The 23,935-nt window shown below is 47.3% G+C and overlaps 1 protein-coding gene and 1 long non-coding RNA gene across 4 annotated transcripts in view; one reads left to right on the top strand and one right to left on the bottom strand.

Moving 5' to 3' along the window:
* Positions 1-64: 64 nt before the first annotated feature.
* LOC132374342 (uncharacterized) lies at positions 65-17,384 on the top strand. Its single transcript, XR_009505644.1, has 5 exons — positions 65-147; positions 684-815; positions 10,545-10,711; positions 15,869-16,155; positions 17,165-17,384. It is a non-coding gene; the product is annotated as an uncharacterized LOC132374342 (long non-coding RNA).
* The window catches only part of LOC132374341 (phosphatase and actin regulator 1), a 299,168-nt gene continuing 286,884 nt past the window's right edge, over positions 11,652-23,935 (bottom strand). For all 3 annotated transcript variants that reach the window (XM_059937944.1, XM_059937943.1, XM_059937945.1), the window contains 4 exons: positions 22,472-22,533; positions 18,032-18,172; positions 15,704-15,780; positions 11,652-14,853 (listed from right to left, as the gene is read on the bottom strand). In XM_059937944.1, coding sequence (XP_059793927.1) covers positions 14,838-14,853; positions 15,704-15,780; positions 18,032-18,172; positions 22,472-22,533 — 296 coding nt within the window. In that variant the 3' untranslated portion in view covers positions 11,652-14,837. The remainder of the gene's footprint in view (positions 14,854-15,703; positions 15,781-18,031; positions 18,173-22,471; positions 22,534-23,935) is intronic.

The following is a 23,935-nucleotide window of genomic DNA, read 5'->3' as shown; positions in this document are numbered from 1 at the left end:
CCGCTAGATGGTCTGAAAATGCCTGCATTTCCTTACTGCGGCCTCTTCCTAGATGTTTTGATATGATTGAAACAAGGTCCGTCTGAGTGGATATGGTCCACACGGGTCAGTTTCCTTGCTCAGGGATGACAGAGGCAACCAGCACAGGTATGTACTTTCAATCCCCTGCCCGCCTTTTTGAAAAATAGTTGTAACTAAATTTTTTAATGGGAAAGGGCTCTGTGCACGTGAGAATAAAAGACAGCCAGGAGACAGGAGGGTATGTGATGCACGGCCACTGTCCCTCCACCCCGGCCCCAGTCCCTTCCTCAGAAGCAGCTTCCGTCAGCTTAGACGTGAGCGGGGTATTGCGCATACTTTCTAGGACGAAAGAAGGGACGGCGGGGCTGTCGTAACCAGGTCAGCAGGAGAGAACTGCGGAAAACCCAAGACAGTTAAACTGCGACCAGGGGCTTTCCTTGTGTTGCCCCGGCTGGGAGGGTTTGGAGCAGGGGCTGAGGCTGGCGGGGGTGACAGGAAGCATTTTAATGCTGGCTTGGAACAGTGTCCCTGCGACCCAGACGTCAAGGCAGCACACAGTGTGAACAAGGCCAGGGGGGCCAAGGCCTTTACCCTAATTCTATCGTGGGGGGAGTTTGAGATAATAAGCCCAACTCATGTGTAAAATATCTTTATTTGTGTAGCTGAAGAGACGGGCTTGCCTTCTCCTGGGTGGAGACTCTGAAATCACAGGCCTCATAAGGATGTAGCCTCGCATGGACCCCCCTGTGAGACCCGCCCTGGACAAGGTGTCAGTGACAACCATCCTACTCCAGGTTGGTAATTAAGGAACAGATGGAATTTTTCGTCCTCTCTTTCTTCCATCATTTTGTCTCGCGCGTGTGTGTGTGTGTGTGCGTGCGCTTAATTAAAGAAATAAAAAAACAGCAATGATCTCACCACGTAGGAAACACTGAACCTCTGCAATCACAAGATGCAAAGTCGCAATCTGTTATGGAGGAGAAAAGAAATGGGTGTGTGGAAGTCCAGCTCAGAGTAGCATGCCTCTTAGCTGGTTGTCACAGCCTGGGAGAAGAATCAGTTAAATTCTGCTTTTGTGGTTTACTTTTCCTTCCTCTGCAAACGGATTCATGAGTTCACGTAACAAGACCCCTTCGCATTAAACCTCATGATTGGATGATCATGGCTTCCTATTATGAAATGAGAGCATTTTTTGATTAATGGCACATAAGGAGCAGAACTTTTTTTAAAACCAAAAATAGCACTTAGGAAAGGGCCTGGCTGCCCACCCACGACTGATTAAGTGTCAGATGTGTTCTTCCTCTGCGGACCCAGCGGCGTGCTGTTCTCTTCCTGCCTCTGCCACAGCGCTAGGTGGACCCACGCCGTGCAAGAGCCTCGTTCGACATCACTTCCCTCGCAGGAAGTCATAAGTATTGGCTGACAGGCTCGTGGTGGGAGGTCCCCACTGGTGGGCACACAGGCAGGCAGTGTACAGGAGGGGGAAGGAGGAGCTAGGTTAAGGAAACAGCGTCTCCCTACCTGGAGGCTGGGAGGCAGTTGGGTATCTTTCCTGATCTGTGGTTCTTGGTGTCACAAGATGATGGTATCACCTAAGACAGGGAACTGGGATAATCGGATGGAAGCTGAGAGAGTGTGAACTCAACAAAACGGAGGCGAAGCAACGCATGCATCGGCCTAGCAGGGAGGTTAAGAGCAATGCTTTAGAGCTGAACACACGTGGCTTTGGAAGCTGTGAGGCATTGTGAGGATTAAATAAAATTGTGCGTGAAAATGGTGCAGCGCGGTGCCAGGTACGCAGTGAGTGTTTAATATTTGGGAGCTGCAGATGGTGGCAGCAACAGGAGTCAAGTGCCCAGACTGCAGTTGGAAACTGGGGTGCCACAGTCAGGTACACAGGGGACAACTAGTCGTTCATACCGTGGCTTTTTTTTCTTTTTTTTTTTGGTATGTATGAGTATTCTGGCTCCTCAATAGAGTTCTGAGGTCATCGAAGTGAAGCCTCTCTTGGACTCTATTCAGGGAAGCTTAAGTCCACGAAGCCCCTAGTTAGCGCTGGCTGTCCCTGAGGTGGTCACCACAGCATGGTCACATGGACAGCCCCCTCTCAGGGCTCCCGGGCCACACACACCATGGGGGTCTGCTCCGGGACTCCTAGGCAGGAGAACCGGCCACACTGGTTCCGAGGACGGTGGACTGGAGATTGGGATGTTATGGGTAGGACAGTGGGGCCCGCTGCAAATGTCAAGCGGGAGAGGGGTGTGCGGAAGCTTGTGTTTGGCCAGAGGACCGGCAGCAGGGTTGGCCTGGCTAAAGCCACAGGTATGGAGACCGTGAGTGTGAACATGCAGGCAGATGAGGACCTTGATTAGAGCAGTGGAATAGCTTCTAGAACTAACTGGCAAGTGTTCACGATCAGCTGGAAGCGGAAAGGGGGAGGTGACGTCTAGGTAATGCCATTCACTGACAAAGGAAATAAGAGGAGAACGGGACTGGGGCAGAGGGGGTGGGGTTTGAAAATAGGAAAATGATAGTCTGGGACACACAGAGTTTGAGGTGCTTGTGAAACGTATGTGTCAAGCATAAGCGCTAACATTTATTTTAAATTTTTTTATGGAATATCAGTTTATTGGATTATATAAGATGAAAAAAATTAAAGACTAAGAAACTGTTCACGTAAGAAAGGTAACTGAAAAAGTAGAATATAAGTGTAAGCACATATGAAATTAACATTTTGTGAAAAATACAAATGATAAAACTTGGTAGATAACTCAGATATGAAAATCCAATGGGGGAACTATGGATAATTGTATCTTGGTAGGTTTGCTTAGTGTTGCAAATTTTACATTATTTTGTAAGGAAGTCATAAACCATAGTTGCTGTACATAAGATAGCAAAGCTTGAAGTTTAAAATCTAAAGACACTATGTTTTCTTTTTATAGTCAAGAGAATCATATTTTTGAAGATTAATTAACTTTTGGTACCTGTTAATCCCCTCCCCATATCTTGCCCCTCCTCCCTTCCCTCTCCCCACTGGTAACTACTAGTTTGTTCTCTATATCTGAGTCGGTTTCTGTTTTGTTATATTCATTTGTTTTCTTTAAGTTTAGATTCCACATATAAGTCATAACATACAGCATTTGACTTTCTCTGTCTTATTTCATATTACCCTCCATATCCATCCATGTTGTTACAAATGGCAACATTTCATTCTTTTTTATGGCTGAGTGGTAGTCCATTGTATATATATACTATATCATCTTTATCCATTCATCTATTGATGGATACTTAGGTTGCTTCCATATCTTTGCTATTGTTAATAATGCTGCTATAAACATTGATTGGGGTGCATGTATCTTTTCAAATTAGTGTTTTCGTTTTCTTCATATATACACCCAGGCGTGGAACTGCTGGATCATATAGTAGTTCTGTTTTTAGTTTTTTGAAGAACCGCCATACTGTTTTCCACAATGGCTACACCAATTTACATTCCTACCAACAGTGTTCTAGGGTTTCCTTTCCTCTACATGCTTGCCAACTTTTGTTATTTGTGATCTTTTTGATGATAGTCATTCTGACATGTGTGAGGTGATATCTCATTGTGTTTTTGACTTGCATTACTCTTGAAGATTAGCGGTACTGAGCATCTTTTCATGTGCCTGTTGGCCATCCGTATGTATTATTTAGACAAATGTCTATTCAGGTCTTCTGCTCATTTTTAATCAGGTTGTTTTATTGATATTGAGCTGTATGAGCTGTTTATATATTTTGGATATTAACCCCTTACTGGTCATATCATTTGCAAATATTTTCTCCCATTCCTTCCTTAGGTTGCCTTTTGTTTTGTCAGTAGTTTCCTTTGTTGTGCAAAAGCTTTTAAGTTTAATTAGGTCTCATTTGTTTATTTTTGCTTTTGTTTTCTTTGCCTTAGGAGACAGATCCAAAAGATACTGCTACAATTTATGTTAAAAAGAGTGTTCTGCCTGTGTTTTCTTCTAGGAGTTTTATGGTTTCTGGTTTTACATTTAGGTTTTTAACCCATTTTGAGTTTATTTTTGTATATAGTGTGAGAAAATGTTCTCATTTCATTCTTTTACATGTAGCTGTTCTATTTTCCCAGCAACACTTACTGAAGAGACTGTCTTTTCCCCACTGTACATTCTTACCTCCTTTGTCGTAGATTGACCATAAGTGCTTGGGTTTATTTCTGGATTCTCTGTTCTGTGTTTGTTTTTGTGCCAGTACCATACTGTTTTGCTTACTGTAGCTTTGTAGTATATCTTTTTTGTTGTTGTTGTTAACATCTTTATTGGCATATAATTGCTTTACAATGGTGTGTTAGTTTCTGCTTTATAACAAAGTGAATCAGCTATACATATACATATATCCCCATATCTCTTCCCTCTTGCGTCTCCCTCCCTCCCACCCTCCCTATCCCACCCCTCTAGGTGGTCACAAAGCACTGAGCTGATCTCCCTGTGCTATGCGGCTGCTTCCCACTGGCTATCGATTTTACATTTGGTAATATATATATATGTCCATGCCACTCTCTCACTTTGTCCTTGTAGTATATCTTGAAATCAGGGAGTGTGATACCTCCAGCTCTGTTCTTCTTTCTCAAGATTTCTTTGGTTATTCAGGGTCTTTCATGTTTCCATTCAAATTTTATATTTTTTCTGGTTCTGTGAAAAATGTCCTTGGTATTTTGATAGGATTTGCATTTGATCTGTAGATTGCCTTGGGTATTTTGATTATTTTAACAACATTCTTCCAATCCATGAACATGATATATCTTTCCATCTGTTTGGGTTGTCTTCAGTTTCGTTCATCAGTGTTTTATAGTTCTCCAAGTACAGGTTTTTTACCTCCTTAGGTCAGTTTATTACTAGGTATTTTATTCTTTTAGATGCAATGATAAATGGGATTGTTTTCTTAATTTCTCTTTGATAGTTTGTTGTTAGTGTATAGAAATTCAACAGATTTCTGTATATTAATCTTGTATCCTGCAGCTTTGCCAAATTCATTGATGAGCTGTAGTTATTTTTTGGTGGCATCTTTAGGATTTTCTAAGTAATAGTATCATGTCATCTGTAAACATGACAGTTTTACTACTTCCTTTCCAATCTGGATTCCTTTTATTTTTCTTGTCTGATTGCTGTGGCTAGGACTTCCAATACTATGTTGAATAAAAGTAGTGAGAGTGGGCATCCTTGATCTTAGAGGAAATGCTTTCAGCTTTTCACTGTTGAGTATGATATTAGCTGTGGGTTTGTCATATATGGCCTTTATTAAGTTGAGGTATGTTCCCTCTATACCCACTTTGAGAGTTTTTAATCATGAATGAATGTTGAATTTTATGCATCTATTGAGATGATCATGTGATTTTTATTCAATTTGTTAATGTGTATCGTATTGATTTTCAGATGTTGAGCCATCCTTGCATCCCTGGGATAACTCCCACTTGATCATGATGTATGATCCTTTTAATGCAATATTGAATTCAGTTTGCTAATATTTTGTTGAGGATTTTTTGCATCTATGTTCATCAGTGATACTGGCCTGTAATTTTCTTTTTTGCTTGTGATACCTTTTCTGGCTTTGGTATCAGGGCGATGCTGGCCTAACAGCATGAGTTCAGGAGCATTCCTTCCTCTGCAATTTTTTTGGTATAGTTTAAGAAGGGCAGGTGTTAACTCTTCTCTAAGTGTTTGTGAAGCCATCTGGTCCTGGACTTCTGTTTATTGGGAGTTTTTTATTACTTAATTTCATTTCTGGTAATTGGTCTGTTCATATTTTCTATTTCTTGTTCATTCTTAGGAGAGTGTACATTTCTAGGAATTTGTCCATTGCTTCTAGATTGTTCACTTTATTGGTGTATAGTTGTTCATAGTAATCTCTTATGATCATTTGTATTTCTGTTGTATAGGTTGTAACTTCTCCTTTTTCATTTCTGATTTTATTGATTTGGGCCCTCTTTTTCTTGATGAGTTTGGCTAAAGGTTTATCAATTTTATCTTTTCAAAGAATCGGCTCTTAGGTTCATTGATCTCTTCTATTGTTTTTTAGTCTCTATTTCATTTATTTCTGCTCTGATCTTTGCTTTTTTTCGTTCTACTAACTTTGGGTTTTGTTTGTTCTTTTTCTAGTTCCTTTATGTGTAAGGCTAGGTTGTTTGAGGTTTTTGTTTCCTGAGGTAGACTGGTATCACTATAAACATCCCTTTTATAACTGCTTTTGCGGCGTCCCATAGATTTTTGGATTGCTGTGTTACATTTTAATTTGTCTCTGGGTATTTTTTGATTTTTTCTTCAGTGATCCACTGTTAGTTTAGTGTAAAATATTGTTTTAGACTCCATGTGTTTGTGTTTTTTTGCAGTTATTTTCTTGATTTCTAATCTCATAGCATTGTGGTCAGAAAAGATGTTTGATATGAATTTCATTTTTCTTAAATTTACTGAAACTTGTTTTGTGGCCTAGCATGTCACAATGTAAACTGGTGCAGTACTTTGTATAAGGGTTGCTTACCTGGCTTTCTTTTCATTTCCATTTGTATGGAATATCTCTTCCCATCCCCTCACTTTCAGTCTGTGTGTCTTTAGATCTGAAGTCAGTCTCTTGTAGGCAGCATATATACAGGTATTGTTTTTGTATCCATTTAAACACTCTGTCTTTTGATTGGAGCATTTAATCCATTTACAGTTAAAAGTAATTATTGATAGGTATGTACTTATTGCTGTTCTCTTAATTGTTTTGTGGCTGTTCTTGTAGTTCTTGTTTCTTCTTTTATTCTCTTCCCTTGTGATTTGATGACTATCTTTAGTGTTATGTTTGGATTCCTGTCTCTTTTGTATCTATTATAGATTTTTGGTTTGTGGTTACCATGTGGTTTATATATAGCAATCTATATATATATGTAATTACATTGCTGATCTCTTAATTTCAAATACATTTTAACAACCCTGCATTTTTACTCCCCTTCTCCCACATTTACTGTTTTTTGGCATCATATTTTACAACTTTTTGTATCCCCCTAACTACTTGTCACAGATATAGATGACTTTACTACTTTTGTCTTTTAACCTTCCTACTAGCTTTACATGTGGTTGATTCACTACCTTTACTGTACTGCCTTTACCAATCAGCTTTTACCGTTCATAATTTTCATGTTTCTAGTTGTGGCTTTTTCTTTTTCGCTTAGAGACGTCCCTTAACATTTCTTGTAAAGTTGGTTTGGTGGTGCTGAACTCTTTTTATCTTTTGCTTGTCTGTGTAACTTTTGATCTCTACATCAAATCTGAATGAAAGCCTTGCTGGGTGGAGTGGTCTTCATTCTAGGTTTTTCCCTTTCATCACTTTAAATATATTATGCCACTCCCTTCTGGCATGCAGAGTTTCTGCTGAAAAGTCAGCTGATAGCCGGATGGGAGTTCCCTTGTACATAACTTGTTTCATTTTCCTTCTTTTAATATTCTCTTTATCTTTAATTTTTACCATTTTAATCACCACGTGTCTTGGTATGATCCTCTTTGGTTTGGTCCTGTGATTCTTGAAGGTGGATGTCTATTTCCTTTCCCAAGTTAAGCAAGTTTTTAGCTATTATGTCTTCAGATATGTTCTCTGCCCCTTTCTCTCTCCCTCTCTCCTCCTTCTGGGAGTCCTATAATGCAAATGTTAGTAGGCTTGATGTTGTCCCAGAGGTCTGTTAAATTGTCCTCATTTCTTTTTATTCTTTTTTCTGTTCCACCTCAGTGATTTCCACTCTTGTCTTGTGGGTCACTAATTTGTCCCTCTCTATCATTTAATCTGCTGTTGATTCCTTCTACTGTATTTTTAGTTTCAGTTATTGTATTCATCTGTTTGGTTCTTCTCTGTATTTTCTAACTCTTTGTTCAAAACTCCTAACTTCTGTATTCATCCATTCTTCTCCTGAGTTGTTTGATCATCCTTATGATCATTACCTTGAACCTTTATTGGGTAGACTGTCTCCATTTCACTTAGTTCTTCTGTGGTTTTATCTTGTTCCTTCGCTTGTAACACATTCCTCTGTTGCCTCGTTTTGCCTAATTTGTTGTTTTTATTTTTATGTATCTGGTAGGTTGGTTACATTTTCCGACCCTTCTGGAGAAGTGGCCTTTTGTAGGAGACGTCCTATGCACCCCAGCAGTGCACTCACCTCTGGTCACCAGAGCTGTATGTTGTAGGGGTGCCCCCTATGTGGGCTACCCGGGTTCTTCTGTTGTGGTCAGCTGACTGCTGCTGGCAGTCTAGTAGGTATGGCTGGCCCCTGGTCCAGTTCATTGCCAGGCTGCTGGTTCATAGGGCTGGGTCCTGAGACCCAGAGTGTCCTGGGGCTAGGGCTGGCCCACTGGTGGGCAGAGCTGCGTTCTGGGGGTGGGGGACCAGGGTTCGCAGATCTAGTGTTGACCTGCTGGTGGGCAGGGCCATGCCCCAGGGGGTCCTGGGGCTGATGCTTGCCCACTGGTGTGTGGGCCTGGTCCTGGGGTTAGTGTTGGCAGTCTGGTGGGCAGAGCTGGATCCTGGTGTCTGGCTGCAGGGATTGGGGGTCCTGGAGCTGGTGCTGGCCCACTGGTGGGTGGGTCCCAGGGCTAGTGTTGGCACACTGGTGTATGGGGCCAGGTCTTGGGCCCTCTGGACAGGGCTGTGTCCCTGGGCAGCTGGGGACTCAGGGGGTCTTAAGGCAGCAGCCCTGCTGGTGGGTGGGTCTGTATCCTCACCCTGTTAGTTGCATGGCCTGAGGTGTCCCAGTACTACTCTTGACAGGCTGACTGGCAGAGCAGCTAAGAAGCTGGTGCTGAGAAGCTAGAGAGGATTCCAAAGTGGTGCTTGCCAGCCCCAGTGTTCTCCTGGTAGAACAAGCTCCCAGAAATGGCTGCCACAGTGTCTGTGACCCCAGTGTGAGTTCCAGTTGCCTCCTGCCTTTCTGGAAGGCTCTCCAAGATCAGCAGGTGGGTCTGACTCAGGCTGCTTTCAAATTACTGCTTCTTCCCTGGGTCCTGGAGTGTGAGATTTTGTGTGCATCCTTTAAAATTGGAGTCTATTTCCTGCAGCCCTCTGGCTCTCCTGAAAGTCAGCCCTGGTGGCCTTCAAAGCCAAACATTCTGGGGGCTTGTCTTCCTGGTGCAGGACTCCCAGGGTGGGAAGCCTGATGTAGGGCTTGGACCCCTCACTTCTTGGGGAGAACCTCTGCAGTTGTAAGTATCCTTCTTTTTGTGGGCTGCCCACCCTGGGGTGTGGGTCTTGCCTAAACCTGCCCCTGCCCCTCCTAGCCGTCTTGTTGTGGTTCCTTCTTTATATCTTTAGTTGTAGAAGATCTTTTCTGCTAGATTCCAGTCTCTCTCATCAACAGTGGCTCTGTAAACTGTTGTAATTTTGTTGTGCCCACGAGAGGAGGTGAGCTCAGGGTCTTCCTGCTCCACCATTTGGCCAGGTCCTCAAGAGCTAACATTTACTAAGGCCTAACTCTGTGTCAGACACCGTGCTGAGCACCTTACACATGTTTAATCCTGCCAGGCCTATAAATAGGTGCCATTATTCCCATTTTACAGATGAGGAAGCCGAGGCACAGCGAGATTAAGTAACTTGTCCAAAGTTGCACAGCTAGTAAGGGGTGGAAGAGCCAGAATTTGACTCCAGGGCGTCGATTTGACCCACACTGCTGCTTTGTGACATTTGGACACCTGGGTCAGGAGCTCAGGGTGGGTCTGAGTGGTAGGTGTAGACATGGAGTCATCTGAGGCCAGGACAGCGCTTAGGCCCCGTGGAGCCAGCCAGGAGACGTTCCCAGCATCAAACTCGTCCTTTGCATTAATAATCAGGGGTAAGTACCCACATCTGAGGTGCCCTTGAACTTGGGGCGCTGTAGGGTACAGTGGGCTGTTTCTTAAGCATCACTGCTCAAGCCTACAAGCCCCTCCAGGATGCTTTGCCCAGAGGAAGGGGGAGGCGGGACGGCATAATCCGGTTGACAGCAGTTTTTGGACAAGCCCCCACGACGACACGTGCGACAGCGCAGGGCCCAGTGCCAAGCAGCCCTCCAGGAGGCCAGCCCGAGGCGGGGGGGGGGGGTGGCAGGCGTGGCATCCAAGCTCTTCTCCGAGAGCCTTCCCCAGCAGGACTCACCCAAAGCTTACTCTTTCCTGAAGACTTAAGTTTAGTGTTTGAAAAATTCAGATAAACCCAAATCTTAGAAAGCTGCTGTCCTAAAGGACACTACAGGACAACCCAGTTCAGTGTCCCCACTTTCCAGAGGAGGACATTGAGGCCAGAGAAATTAAGTGACTTGTGGCCGGAATTGTCCAGTTAGATGTCGTGGCAGGGCCACCACTTCGTCATACGATGATCCAAGGGTGGACACACCAGGTCCTCTACCTACTGAGAACGTGTAGCCATGACCTTCTTCACTTCGTAAAGAGTTTTCTCTTAGGATGATGGCCAGTTTCCTTCCGTCTTGCAGGCCAGAGCCTGTTGGAGCTGTTCTCATTCTAGTCCTTTCACTCCCCTAGGCAGCTGCAGTCAAGTTCTGACTTGTTAAGGTCAGAGAATTCTGGAGTGAGGAGACGGCAGAATGATGGAGAAGCTCTTAGCCTGCAACCTGCAATCCTTTCTGTAAACCGCTTGCTGCCGCTCTCTGCTGTGGCCCCGCCAGCTTGGCGTCCCTCTTCCTGCACAGGTGAGAGCTTGCGCAGACTGTGACGCAGTCACACTGACCCCCAGTAGGGCTTTGCCGCTGCTGCTCAGCAAAGAAAAAAGCAGTGCACCCCGCTTGTTATAAGAAGTGGTCACCCCGATCTTCTGAGGCTGGAGATTCCCAGGCACAGGGAAGGCAGCTCCCTTTGGCTTGATCTCCCACGCCCTTGCTGCTCAGAAGTGTGATTCCTGGACCAGGGGCATCAGCATGCCCCGGGAGCTAGTTGGAAATGCAGAATCCCAGGCCCACCTAGACCTCGGAGTCAGCATCTGCACTTTGAAAGGACGCCCAGGTGCTTCCTGGCAGTGGCGCAGGGGAACGGCGCTATGCCAGGTCCTCTTTCCCAGAGCCACCTTCCTAGGTTACCAGACCAAGGGCATGTTATCAACAATCCCACCACCTAAAACGCAGCCAGCAAGCACTGCAGCCCTTCTTGCTTCCCCTAAAACCTTCAAAAAAGACAAGACAGGACCAAAAGGTTGAGCGGAGAAGGTCTTTGTCCTATAAAGCAAATTCTCAGGTTGCTCAAGAAAGGGGGCAGATGTAAGTACTCAAAGAGCAAAGCTGCCGGGGGCTTTCCCCTCGGGGCAGTAATTTATATTCATCATTCCCAGGTTACTAAAGGACAGAAAGTTGGTAAATACATTTAGATATTCTTTAAAAGATGTTTGGAAGAAGAAAACTTTTGTACGCTAGGACTCATCTAGAAAGTTATTTGTGTCCAACAGTCCTTCCTTCCCCGATAGTACCAGATAACATGAGCTAGTTCTGTGTCTCCATAACTCTTGCTGTTTTGCCGATGCGCTGACCTCCACCCTTTCCCCCGACCCCTACCCCAGCCAAACCAAGACTTTTCAGTGGTTCCTGCTGGTGGTCGATAAAACAACACAGGAGTCAAGGAAATGATTTGTTTTTAGGACTTTTTTTTTTTTTTTGGTTTGTTTTTAAAGAAACTGCATACATCATTAGAGACAAACAATAATTTAAATACCATGCAGTTTCTGTATGTACAAAACCTAGGCCATAGAGATCCAGTTTAATTTGTGTTCTGTTCACACTGTCTTCCTCATACAGCCGCTGGCTGTTAAAGCAGAACACAGGAGAGTGCTCTGGTACAAGGACAAACTATGTACAGACACCCGGGAAGCAACTGGAAGAAAGCAACCGGTTTGGGGATCAACAGACAAATGGGAAGAAAAAGTTGTTTAAGGTGACCTTCGCCCACTGGCTGTGCACAGGGAGAGCCTGAAATTCCATTCACCGAAGCACACACCACGATTTTCATTCGGCAAATATAAATACACGTTCGTAAGCAGGAGAAAAATAAGCTCGGAGGTTTTCATCACATCAACCGTCACGTCGTTTGGTTTCTCTAATCTGACATAAAGGCTAAAGTTTTACAGAGCTTTGAGGGCCTTTGGGGAGGAATATATCAGCAATTTCGAAACAGTAAGTAGGCTGATGGCAGTCTCTTCTGTCGTGGATGGGGTGGGGACTTCGGGGCGATGTTTGATTTCGAGAGGGAAACATTTTGAGAAATCTCACGTTTTTCTTCTGATGCTAACGCAAGTGAAAAAAGGCTCAAACTGCAGCTTTTTCAGAAAAGGGATGCGTTGTAAGCCAGCCAGCCCATCTTTTTTTTCCCCCTTAATATGGAATCGTCATCTTGGAAAGAAACGCATTTTTCAATTGTCATAACAATGTGGCAAAAAGGAAATTTGGATAGATTTCTATAAAGACCTCAAGATTTCAAGGAAGGAAAGACAGCAGAGGGCTCATCCTCTGACCTACGGAAGTTGCTGGGCTGCGTACAGCGGGCTTGGAAGAGCCCAGCTCGCGGGTGGTGACACAGGAGGGGCACCCTTCCACTTGCAGGGAGTTACTTCCGGAAAAGGCTGCCCTGGAGGAGGAGAAGTAGAAACTGCGTTCAGTTTCTTCCACGCACAAAGTGGCTGCAACAATAGGGCACTTCGGGCGGGAACCCGGGACCGCTGGCGAGCTGCGGGGAACCCGATTTAGGCATCATGTTCCCAGGGAATCTGAAAGGCCCAGCACTAAGGCCAGCAGAGAAGCCACTGGCCTCTGCGAGGCGTCGAGGCAGCGGAGTGAGGTCCCTTAGGACTCGCTCCTGGGCCAGGGGAAGGCTGACTGTCGCCCCAGGCCACCACGAGCCACAGGGAGCCCAGACTCAGATCCTGGCCAGGCGGGCACCTCAGCCCGGAAGACGCGCCGCCGCGGAAGAGTTACACGGAGCCCCACGTCCCTCGGCGTGCCATCTGCACATTCAAAGGTCAGTAAGCCTTTCGGGAAGACGCTGTTTACAGCCACGCTACAGCCCTGGCCCTATCTATCTTCCCTGAATCAGTCACCCCACCCATGGCGGTAACTATGCGGGTTCAACATTCAGAGAAAAAAGGATGGGGTGACACGTCCTCCTGGGGCTGGGCGCCAGGCGATGCGAGGAAAGCGTGCGCCAGCTTGGCACCAGCCGGCGGGCACTGCCTGGGCACTGCCTCGAACGCTGCCCCGAGCTCCCTGCCAGGTGCACGGTGACGCCGGCCACGGGGGTGGTGGGGACCGTGAGCGCCAGTGGAAAAGGAACTGGCCTCACCCATGGCTGTGGAGCCCAAGAGTAAATTGATCCCACGCGTTTTGGGGTGGGGACCAGTTAACTCTTTTTTTTGGAAGCCCAAGCTTGGCATCTTTCTGAAGCCTGGGCCTGTGAGGCGGGGAGCAAGCCCTCACTGGGAGAGCTGGCGGGAACTACAGGATCACGGCAGGACGCCAGGCAGAGCTGCACGGCTGAGGGCCCTACAGGCTCCCTCAGGAAGGAAACCGGCAGCAGCTCAAGCGGCCTCCTCCAGAGAGCAGTCAGCGTTTGGAGAGGCCCCTCCTCCACTGCCCATCCTACCCTCACCTACCCTGTCACCGCTGCTTTCCTGCGGTCCCGAGTGAGGAGGATGGTCGGAGATACACCTCCAGCCACCCTCACCAGCATCGGGAGGGAGAGGCAGGATACCCCTGGAGGGGCAGGCGTGGAAGGTACAGCACAGGCCGTGTGGCTGGCGTCTGCCCAACGCCGGGGCTTCTGCACAGGCTCTTCAGTAGAGAGCAAGCCTGGTAGGCCCTCGGTGGTTCTGGAAGACCAGTCCACCAGCGGCTGGAAACGCAGCCTTCCAGGAACGGTTTCTGGCCTGCATGCATCGGTCCTCGACTCAGAGGCCATTAACTGCCAAGCCCCCCGGCCACCAGCCCTGGGGCACGCAGAGCAAAGGAAGAGCATCGGCCAAGCCGTGTGTCACGCCAGCCTTTATGCCCTCGGAGGGGTTCTTATGCTCGCACGCACGATACCACCACGCCGCCAATGGCTGCTGGTATGCGTAAGATCACCCGTGACGCTGGGCTTTGCTAATGACGGCTTCCCCCTTCTAAACCAGAGCTTCCTGGAAGGCAGCCCGGCTCAGCCTGAGGGCACAGGAGCTCGTGCCAGCCTTCCAGGCCTGGAGCACACACTGTCGACCACAGGCTCCCCCAGAAAAGGGCTCTCCCTTTACTTCACGGCAGGGGTGATAGCTGAAGGGAGAGGAGGACAGTGGTCCCTCTCAGCAGCCTCCTCCGCAGGGGCCCCCAAACCAGCTGGCACACCTGGAACCAGTGTACTTGGCCAAGTCTAGAAGGCCAGCCGGCTCGCCCGCTTTGCACAGTCAGTCATCCCAGGCCAGATCCACCGCCTCGGCTTTCTTTCTTTGGACTCTGCCTCCAAAGTGTCTGTCGCCTAAGGCTCGCCGGAGCCTGAACAAACGTGGTACCTGCCAGCCTGGCCGGAGAGGCCCGGCGCTTCTCCTAGTGCTGGAAAGTCTCCGGTGCCCTCGGCCCTGCCCGGGACAGGGCACAGTCCCTCATCAGCGGTGGCGCCAGCACCTCTGACCACGGAGCCGTAACCATCGCAATCCTGATTGTGTCTCCTTTTCCTTTTCTTCTTCTTCTTTTAAAAAAAGGTAGTTCAGAAGATTTACATCGTAATGGGGAAGTGAATAAATACCAGCACTTATGGTTCTTATAAACTTATGTTTTGAAGACAGCATAGCACTCAAGAGGAATTCGACTGTTAAGGTCGGTGAAACCTAGGAAAACAAATAATTCAATCAAGACCCAGGGGCTGCGAAAGGTGTCGGATTTGACAATCCAAGATCTCCATCCTCAAATTCCTCGTTTCTGACAGCCACAGGGAGGCTTAAATCTCCAACCAAAGGCAAATAAATCTCCACAGAACCCCCTCAAGAACTTTAGGCCCACCGAGTTCACCTTTGGTTTTGGAGAAGTTTAGTCTGGAGCTCCCAGGGGCCCTCAGCCCATGCAAGGACTCAGCAGCAAGGTAGGGACCCCAGCCTTGTGTCTCCGAGTCAGGCACTGTTTCTCCAGATGTTCACCAGAGGAGAGGGTCAGAAGAACTGAGTCAGCGGCTCTGTTGCTGACTGGCCCTGTGACCTTGTATAAGCCCCTCCTATCTCTCTGTGCCTCAGTTTCCCCAGGTAGCCTCACACACGACTGTCTGGGAGAATCACATGGAATCATGGGCGTGATCCCGCTTCCGAAGTCCCACGTGGATTCGGTACTTTATCCTAGTTTGGTCTCGGCTGACTGGCTGTAAATTGGCAATTGATCTTTTCTCCTCAGCTTATGTTCTCATAAATACCCACCATGTTGGTGGTCTGGCATTTAGCAGATCTTCAGTTTGAATGAGTTAAAAACTAGGCTTTGAGAAGGTTGCGTTCAGCCTGGGCCTTTCATGCTCCTTCCCTTACTTTCAGAAACCACAGTGGAACCTGTGGATCCCCACATGGATCTTTCTTTTATCTTCTCCCCTCACTGCACCCACCACACCACTTGTCCTCCAGAAGCAGCTAGGATAGTTCAGTTTGGGGGTAAATGTTATAATTTGAGGGGGAAAAAAAACCCCCACTTGATACTAACCTTGTTAAATGTCTACTCAATTCGTGAACTTCCATTTCAGTGCTTTTAAATTCATTGAGCTCCTTCCGAATGGCAGCCTGCAAGGAAGAGAGAAGCCCATGAGAGTGCAGAGGATGGAAAGCAGCTCACCTTCTCTTTTGTTCCTATGTTTTCTTTCTCTGACAGAGCCATACACGTGCATAAAACGGATTCTTCCACTGGGAGAAACAAAATCACCTGAGATATCCTTTAGAACCTACGAAGAGTCCCGTCCCCCTAAATCTAAGTTGCGAGCAATCCGATTTGGGATCCTGCCCAGAGCTGTTCCACCAGGGCAGCGAGAGGGCCCTTCCACCTGGCCCACACTCCTGGGTCCTGAGTGCACATTACAAGGCCAGCCTCTCATCTTTCTCTGGTGAATGTAAGCTCCTCAGCGGCACAGCGATGCCTCAGGATGGATACTTCTAGAGGAGGTATGTGAAATTCCCCAGCCAAATTAAGGGGTGATGGCCAGCTGCCCCCTTTCCCTTTGACTCATGAAGCCTTGGCTCCTTTACAAGTCTGTTGACTCCGAGGTGATATATTTCACCATGGAGGGTATGGAATGTGTTTTGAATAACCTCAAGCATGCATGAGATGAACCTGAATGACCTCATCATTACAGTCACAGATGTGGCCACCGAGAAGGGGGAAGGAGGACTGGAGCAAAAGAACGTCTGGGGTTGGAGAAAACCTCACTTCCTCGGGGGCTGAAAATTTAAACGTGGGCCCTTTCCCATAGCTCTTTTAAGGTTGATACGTGCTTTGATGGGAAGATATCAGGGCACGGAGAGTCTGAGGATAGAAAAGTCTTTTTTTTTTTTTTTTCTGTTCATCTAAGAAACTTTTATTGTGTGCAGTTGTACTGTGCTAGGTGTATTATGCAAAGAGGAATCAGAAAAGTTGCCACTGTTTGAGAGTTAACAGTCTAACAGAAGACATAAGTGCATAAATAATAACAATTTGTAAAATGATAGGCATCTCTAGAAAGGAACAGATAAAACAATTTCTACTTCAAGTTGGTCGTCCAGTTTTGGAGAGCCAGTTGAGAAGCTACCCCTCAGTCAGACTGCTTGGATAAGTAAGATTAAGGGCAAGGCAGAAAGCGATTTAATACTTTTTGGTTTTGTGTATGTGAGGATTTTTATGATTATAAAAGTAATGCATGAGAAAATGGGCAAGGGACTTGAACAGACATTCACAAAAGGCCAGTCAACATGTGCGAAGGGGCTTGAGCTCCTTAGAAAACAGGGAAATGCAACTAACCATCCTGAGAAACCACTACACACCCACCCAAAAGGGCTAAGATGATACCACGTGTTCACCGAAATGGGCAACAATGAGAACTCTCATAAGCTGCCGGTGAGTGTGTAAATTCATACAATCACTTTGGGACACTCTTTGGCATTACTACTAAAGCAGCTAACCCTTTCCACACTGCAGGACACAGAGATTCTACTTCCAGGTTCAACCCCCACAGAAACGTGTGCACTCGTGAATGAAAAGACATGGAAGAAGAATGTTCACAGCATTATTCATCACAGCAGCACTATCCATCAACAGTAAAGCAGGTAGATACGTTGTGGAAGATTCATAACTGTAAATACTATGGTATTTCTCTTTACAGTCCTTTGTGCATATGTAATATTAAAGCTACACACTCTTGTGCCCTTCCATTAAAAATGTAATAACACAAGCGTTTCTTCCTAAGATAAAAAGTTACTTGTAAACGTTTTAATGGTCACACGACAGTTGACTGTATTCTTGTTACTATGATCATTAACATGCACTGTGTTCAGGACTTTGCATTCTCTGTCCAGCCTGATCCCAGGGCGCTGTGCTCCAGCACAATCGTTGTTTCATGTCATCACCTGCGGCCCAAGTCCAGGCAATCTGCTTCTGCCCAAAGCCCCCGCCTCTGAGGCTGCTGGTCCGCTGGTCCTCAAAGCGTTCTTTTATCTCCTTAGCAAACCATTAGCAACGAGGGCCACCACCTCAGGCCCACTGGCCTAGCCAGTTCCATCTACCAGTGCAATGCTAATACTTAGAACAAAGTGGACATGGAACCACACTTGCTGCTGGTATGGCTGTCCTCCAGTTTATCTGTTCCTTTCTGGAAATTTCAACCTTATCTTCTCACTCTTACTCTCACAATTCTGCCTCAAAAATGTGACTGAAGACAGGAGATTAAGAACCCTGACAATGTACTTCCATAATCTTCCTATACTCCGCGCAGTCTCCTGGCAGCAAGCTGGAGACCCAACACCCGGCTGGCCGTGAGGCCCCGGCCCCACCCCCCGTCCCTCTTACTTTGTCGGCAGCGGTGAGGCGGGTCCAGGGCTTGTCGGCCCTGCGGTCATAGTCCTGAGCGTCGGCCACCTCCACGTAATCGCTGAAGCGGATGAGGATCTTCCGTTCCCTAAGCTCCTCCACTGTGGGCCTCTGGCTGAGCTGCGGGAGGAAGAGAGGGAGGCAGTCAGCCTGTGACGTTCAGATCGCTTGGTCCATCCGTGAATTTACAGGTGGGAAGACGAGGTCCAGAGAGGCAGCTGATGCTTCACACACATGTGAGGGGCAGGGGGACACAGGGCTCCTGATTCCTGGACTTCTCCAGGCCTCTGTGAAGGAGTTTACTAACTCGTGAGCTGCCTCCGGGCCTATTCAGCCAGCCAGCCAGGCTGTGTCTCACTAACGCTGCAGTGTCTCGGTCTGCACATGCGGTGTGTCTTTGTGCATGGGTGTGGACCTTCCCATGTCTGTCCTACCTCTCCCCTCAGGTGACAGAAACCTTACACAACAGTTTTATATTATTCTCGATTTGTGAATCCACATCTGTGTGTCACATTTAGTGCTCTCTGCAAGATGGGTTTGTAATACTTTCTGTGTGTGTGTCTTAGACACAAAGTGTATGTGCAAACGGTATGCAAACTCCGGGGTGTGCAGGAAGGAGAATATGTTGATTTATGAGGTCATGGAGACCCTACCCCTCAACAGCTCAAATGAAAGGCGAGTCCACAAAGGCAGAGCTAGCCCGCGTTGATGCCAAGGAAGACTCGGACGGGCCCTTTGGATAGGTCTGTGGTGAAGGAATGAAACAAGTGAATTATTCAACCATCTCCCAGTGTTACCCGCTAGCATCCTTCCTTTGTACTTTAACAACATAAGGCTGACATTTCTATTATCTCTTCCTGTCACCAGGTCTATTTCTTCTGGAGCAACACAGTTGCTGTCTCTTTTGGATGCTGTCAATTCCTGTTCAACCGATGTTAGTTAAAAGCAATTTTTCTCTAAGCCCTAGACTGTATTTAATGCTATTAATAGAAGATGCAGTCAAATAGAATCTTACCACAAAGGCCTATAAAACAAACACACGCGAGTGAATCCAAACCACTCCGGCTGTTTTGACTGTATATCATGCAGCTGCCATACACCTTTGGCTGGTGCCAGAATGTCCCAGCTTGCTACCAACTGGCCTACAATGGAAGAGCATCGTTAGATGACTGCCTGGCTGGTCTGAGCAGAACGGTGACAGCTGCTGCGAGGCTCCGGACAGGACCAAAGCAGCCTGCCGGCCCCCCTCGGCCAAGGGAGGAAAAACGGGGGGCTCAGAGGCCTACTGGGCTGTGGCTCTGGTCACCTGTCTAGACGCTGTGTAGCTCCCCCCGCTCAGAGTGGCTGCAGTCTGTCCCGAGGTGGCCCTGGTATTCCCAGGAGAGGGCATTTGGCATCAGCTGTAGCCTGTCCCAGGAAACCAGAGGTTTCCCACGCTCTCTGGTTAGGGGTGCTGTAAACAAAACTGGTGGCCTATCCTGACTCCGAGATGTGAGTGCAGGGCGCTCTGTATTGTCAGTCATTAGAGTACACAGGCCTTTACCGTAATACCACAGGGCATGAAGACTTCTACTGCAAGCCCCAGTTTGTGTTTCTAAGGACTTACTAGCTCGCCCTGGGGTGTTAGACAAACCGTACTATTTACGAAGTGTGCCATGACAGGAGAAAGGCTGTTAAAATCGGAATTTCTAATTTAAATTTCTCACAGTCATGATCTAGACTTTATTAATAGCCTGTCTGTCTATGGTAGAGTCTGGAGTGAACAGAAACCTAGAGGTTGGCTCTGAATGTGAGGGACTACTTTTCATGCCTGAATCCGGTGGGGATTAGACACGACCTCTCCAGATCAATAAGAAACCGGGCCCAGGTGCCACCAGGGAGTGAGTGAGGAGCACACCGAGTTCTCCTGCTGGGAGAGCCTCTAACAACTTCCCAGACTCTGCTGTGAGCCTGGGCTCACGGCCCTGGGCACACGGGGCTCAGGAGAGGTGCCTTTGGCTCACGGATGGCTCTAGCCCTTGGGGTGCGTGAACCCAACTTAACTTGCCTGGACACTAAGGAAATAATCTTTGCAGCCAAAGTTGGTTTTCTGGGGATGATGGGCTGGAAGAAGGGGTGGGGTGCAGAGGTTGGTAGCGTTATGTTTCCATCTATGGCAGCAATAATATCGTTCGCAACCAATTACTCAACAAAAGGGTACGTTGAGACCCAAATTCCACTATTAATACAGCCTGACCTAGGTACATTTCTTCCCTTCCTTCCCTCCTTTCCTTCCTCCCTTCCAGCCATCCTCCCTCCAATACTTCTTCCCATTTATCCGTCCATCCAGCTAGCTAGCGAGTTTTTGGAAGTGGGAAGCAGGCATTTATTCCAAGATAAAGCATGTAAATTTTAGGTTAGTCTCAATTTGGCTGAAGAAAATGCCTGGTCTGTGGCTATCAGCATCAGCTACTGTGTTTTATTTTTCTCAGTGTCTTAAAATTAAATAGAATGATATTGAGGAAATCCTCGGGCTGAGGGTAAGTAAGTGAAAAGCATCCACCACCACTGGCTTCTGGTCTTGGTGCGATAAAGGCTCCCGAGGAACAGAACGTGCCCAGAACCAGGAGGTGATACGGATTCCCTACCTGCTGGCACGCTCCACATCTCTGTTCACAAAACCAGATGTGAACGCTGTTTCTGGTCTCTCCCTTATAAACAGTTTATCCCTTCGCTCAGGCTCATTATTTCTAATTCCCCAAGCCAGTCCCAGGGGAGGCAAATGCTGAAATTACAAGGCAGTTTTCCTGGGAGAAGGAAAGAGGTAACCAGGAGGAGGAAGAGGCATTTATCTTGACTTGAGGACCTGCAAAAACCCCACCCCTAGCATTACCCCTCCTAGGGGAGACGGGTGTGGGAGGAGACCCTCTTCTCTCACCCCGTCCTGCCAAACTATGCAATTAGGCAAGCTTTACCCTGCAAAGTCGTATGCTCTTTTTAAACAGATGAGAATTAGGTGCATGTCCAAATCTTTCCCTATTACTAGTTTTTAGCAAGAAACCCTAAAGTTTAGGAGAATTTGGGGGTCCCAGCAATCAACTCCAATGAACTTTATGAAAATCTGATTAAACATATTTTCTGAATGTCTAGACCTTTCTGTACCAGAAACGAGGGGTCATCACCAGTCTCCTTTTGGTACCCTCATCATTTCAAAGACACACCTAGAATAATCTAATGCATCTCCCCCGGTCCCCCTCACTACTCAGTCTCAGGAAAAGGGATGCCCTGTGTCCAAAGGCTGGGTGGTCTTAAGGATGTAAGAGTCAGACCTTGACTGGAGTGAGGGCAGCGGGATGAAGTGAGGGCCCTTAGCTCTTGTTCTAGTTTCCCACCAGGGGACACCAGCCCGTCACCGGCTTGTCAGGCCCTTGCTTATCCTACTCCTTTTAATTGGGATGGCGTTTGGCTTGTCACCAGATGTTTGGGATGCTCTAAGGGCAAGAAAGTGTTGAGAAACACAAATCATCACCTTATAATTGGTACGATATTCTAGGATCTCTGAATTTCTTCCTTTGCATAATATTTCTAGGGAGAAAAATCCATTAATAAACCTTTAAAAACTTTATTTTAATGGGTCTCTTAACTGTCTCTAAGCTTTGAGTATCTTTCTCTCAAGATGGTCACTGTAGGAGGCTGATGAAAAACACTCTAGTCAGACAGAAATAGTAGTATATCTTCTGTGTCATTAATTAAACTTGTCAACATCCTCCAAGAATAGCCTCAAATAAGAGTCTATTATCAAAGAAGCCACTCATAGAATTAGATCCACTTGGGTGTACATTACATTGCCAAGCCATCTATTTTGGGGGTTAAAAACATACAAAAATTCTAGCTTTCTGACTTTTTTATCTAAGTGCTTTTCAAACATCTTCATTAGATTTATCAATACTTTTAGCATTTTCCTAATTCAGTAATTCAAATTGGATTTAGCATAATAGACTCAAATAGTTCTTAGGTAACAAGTCAGGAATAGTATCAGCAGAGACAAGGAAAACTCGCACTTTCCCAGGGTCATAGCAAATAACTGATACATTTGAACTTCTGATTTTGATAATGAATTTCCAATTGCCTAATGGGGTTACAATGAATTTTTAAAAACAAAATATTCACTGTAACTGCAAATATAATGCACCTGACATCAAGTTGCTTGGGGGTAGGCCAGTGTCACCAGCCAAAAGGACTGAGGGTCATGAAGCTGAGTGGACCACTGGCCCCTGGAGAGGTCCTGGAGAGTCCGGAGAGCCGCATGCCCTGACACCCGAGGAATGGAACCATTCATGTCACTTCCAATGGGCCAGGCAGCTGCAAGGCCAACACAGGGCACAGCAGGGGAGGGTGGCCCCCTGTCCCGCCCCAGCTCGGCACGGAGAACCGTCTCACCTTTCGAGTTAATCTCCTCTTGATCTCTCGTTTCTCCTCTTGTTCCTCTTGTTCATTCCGAGCTGAAAGAAACATTTAAGACGCTTTAGATTTTGGTAGCAGTGTCGCACAAAGGTGCACCTCTGCAGGTTCTAGGCCAAGCAACTCAGTTTGAAAAGGAGAGAGTTCCCGTCCCCTACCCTGGCCACCCTTTCTGCTTGTGGGGACACTTTCCAAACTGCCTGTACTGTTTCAGATGGGTGGTGAGTGGGTTCACCTTATTTTGTTTTACGTCACACGGGGTTTCAAGTCTGCAGGCCGAAATGCTGGGCCTAGAGGAGGGGCTACGAGGCAAGGAGGTAGGTCCTGAAAGAGTTGGGGTACTGTCTGCAGTGACAGAGGCATCCGGGGAGAGGCGAGGCTCCCTTCTTTGGACAAGACCTGGGCCTCACGCAGCTCTGCCTCAAGCCTCACAGCAACTGAAGGGGACTCACTGTGATGTGGCCCTGGTGCCCGGTGCCCCGCATGGGTGGCACAGAAGCCAGGCCCCGCGGGGGCGCCTGCCACCTGCCACAGGAACAAAACGAGGCACGGCTGATGCCAAACGCAAGGCTGGAATTTCAAAACACTCACCTTTCACAAGCCCTGATTCCATTAGTTCTTTGGATCTTCCAAGAAGTCCACAGAGCGCGTGTGCGGCCACAGTGTGGGATACAACTGCCTACATTTAGACTTCTAAGGAGCGTCTTAGGAGAGCAGGCCCCAGAGCTTCAACCCTCTCAGCTCAATATGTGGGGTGACTTAGCATCAGGTGTGTAAAGCGCCGAAGGGAGCCGAGATCCGGAGGACAGAGCACGCGGGAGTATCTAAGTAACGCAGTGACCATGGGCACCTCACTTTCCTCCCAGGCCTTGCGATGGAAGCACGGATCGCAGCATAATGCTGTCTAACTTCAAGAAAAATCACGAACGTCAGCCTGGCCCCCATGCCTCTGCCTCTCGTCTACTGAACTGAGGGCGGCATCAGAGAGAGACCACCACTGCCGCTTGAGTTTGCACAGGCTGCATCAAAAGGGCCCTTGTTCCCTCATTTTGAAATCACCGTTGGAAATTATGGTTCTGTAACTCCGTTAACTTATCGCGCAGCGTGCACTCACCCTTGAGTGGTCTCAGTATAGGACAGGTCTTTGAAACGGGGACCCCCCTTGTGCCTAGAAGTGGGGTCCCCTCGCCCCTCCTGCCAGCCTGATGGCAGCAAGCACAGCCTCGGCCAACTCACACTGCAGGTGGCAGCACCTCCCGCCAGAAGGAACGGTGGTGGTTCAGAGCAGAACTCACGTCCTTGAGCGGTACCCCCGGGGGCACGGTTTGGCCAGTGTGACGGCCTCTGGTGACCAGGATCTTGGACCGGGGCAGCTCCAGAAATGGCCACATCCTGCCGTGGGCCGAAGTCCCCAGGGCTCCCCGCTGCCCCAAACCCCACTCG

The sequence above is a fragment of the Balaenoptera ricei genome, chromosome 11 (assembly GCF_028023285.1).
Source record: "Balaenoptera ricei isolate mBalRic1 chromosome 11, mBalRic1.hap2, whole genome shotgun sequence".
Classification (NCBI taxonomy): domain Eukaryota; kingdom Metazoa; phylum Chordata; class Mammalia; order Artiodactyla; family Balaenopteridae; genus Balaenoptera; species Balaenoptera ricei.
Note: the sequence above shows the minus strand (reverse complement) of the source record. Positions and strands in the feature narration are given on the sequence as shown.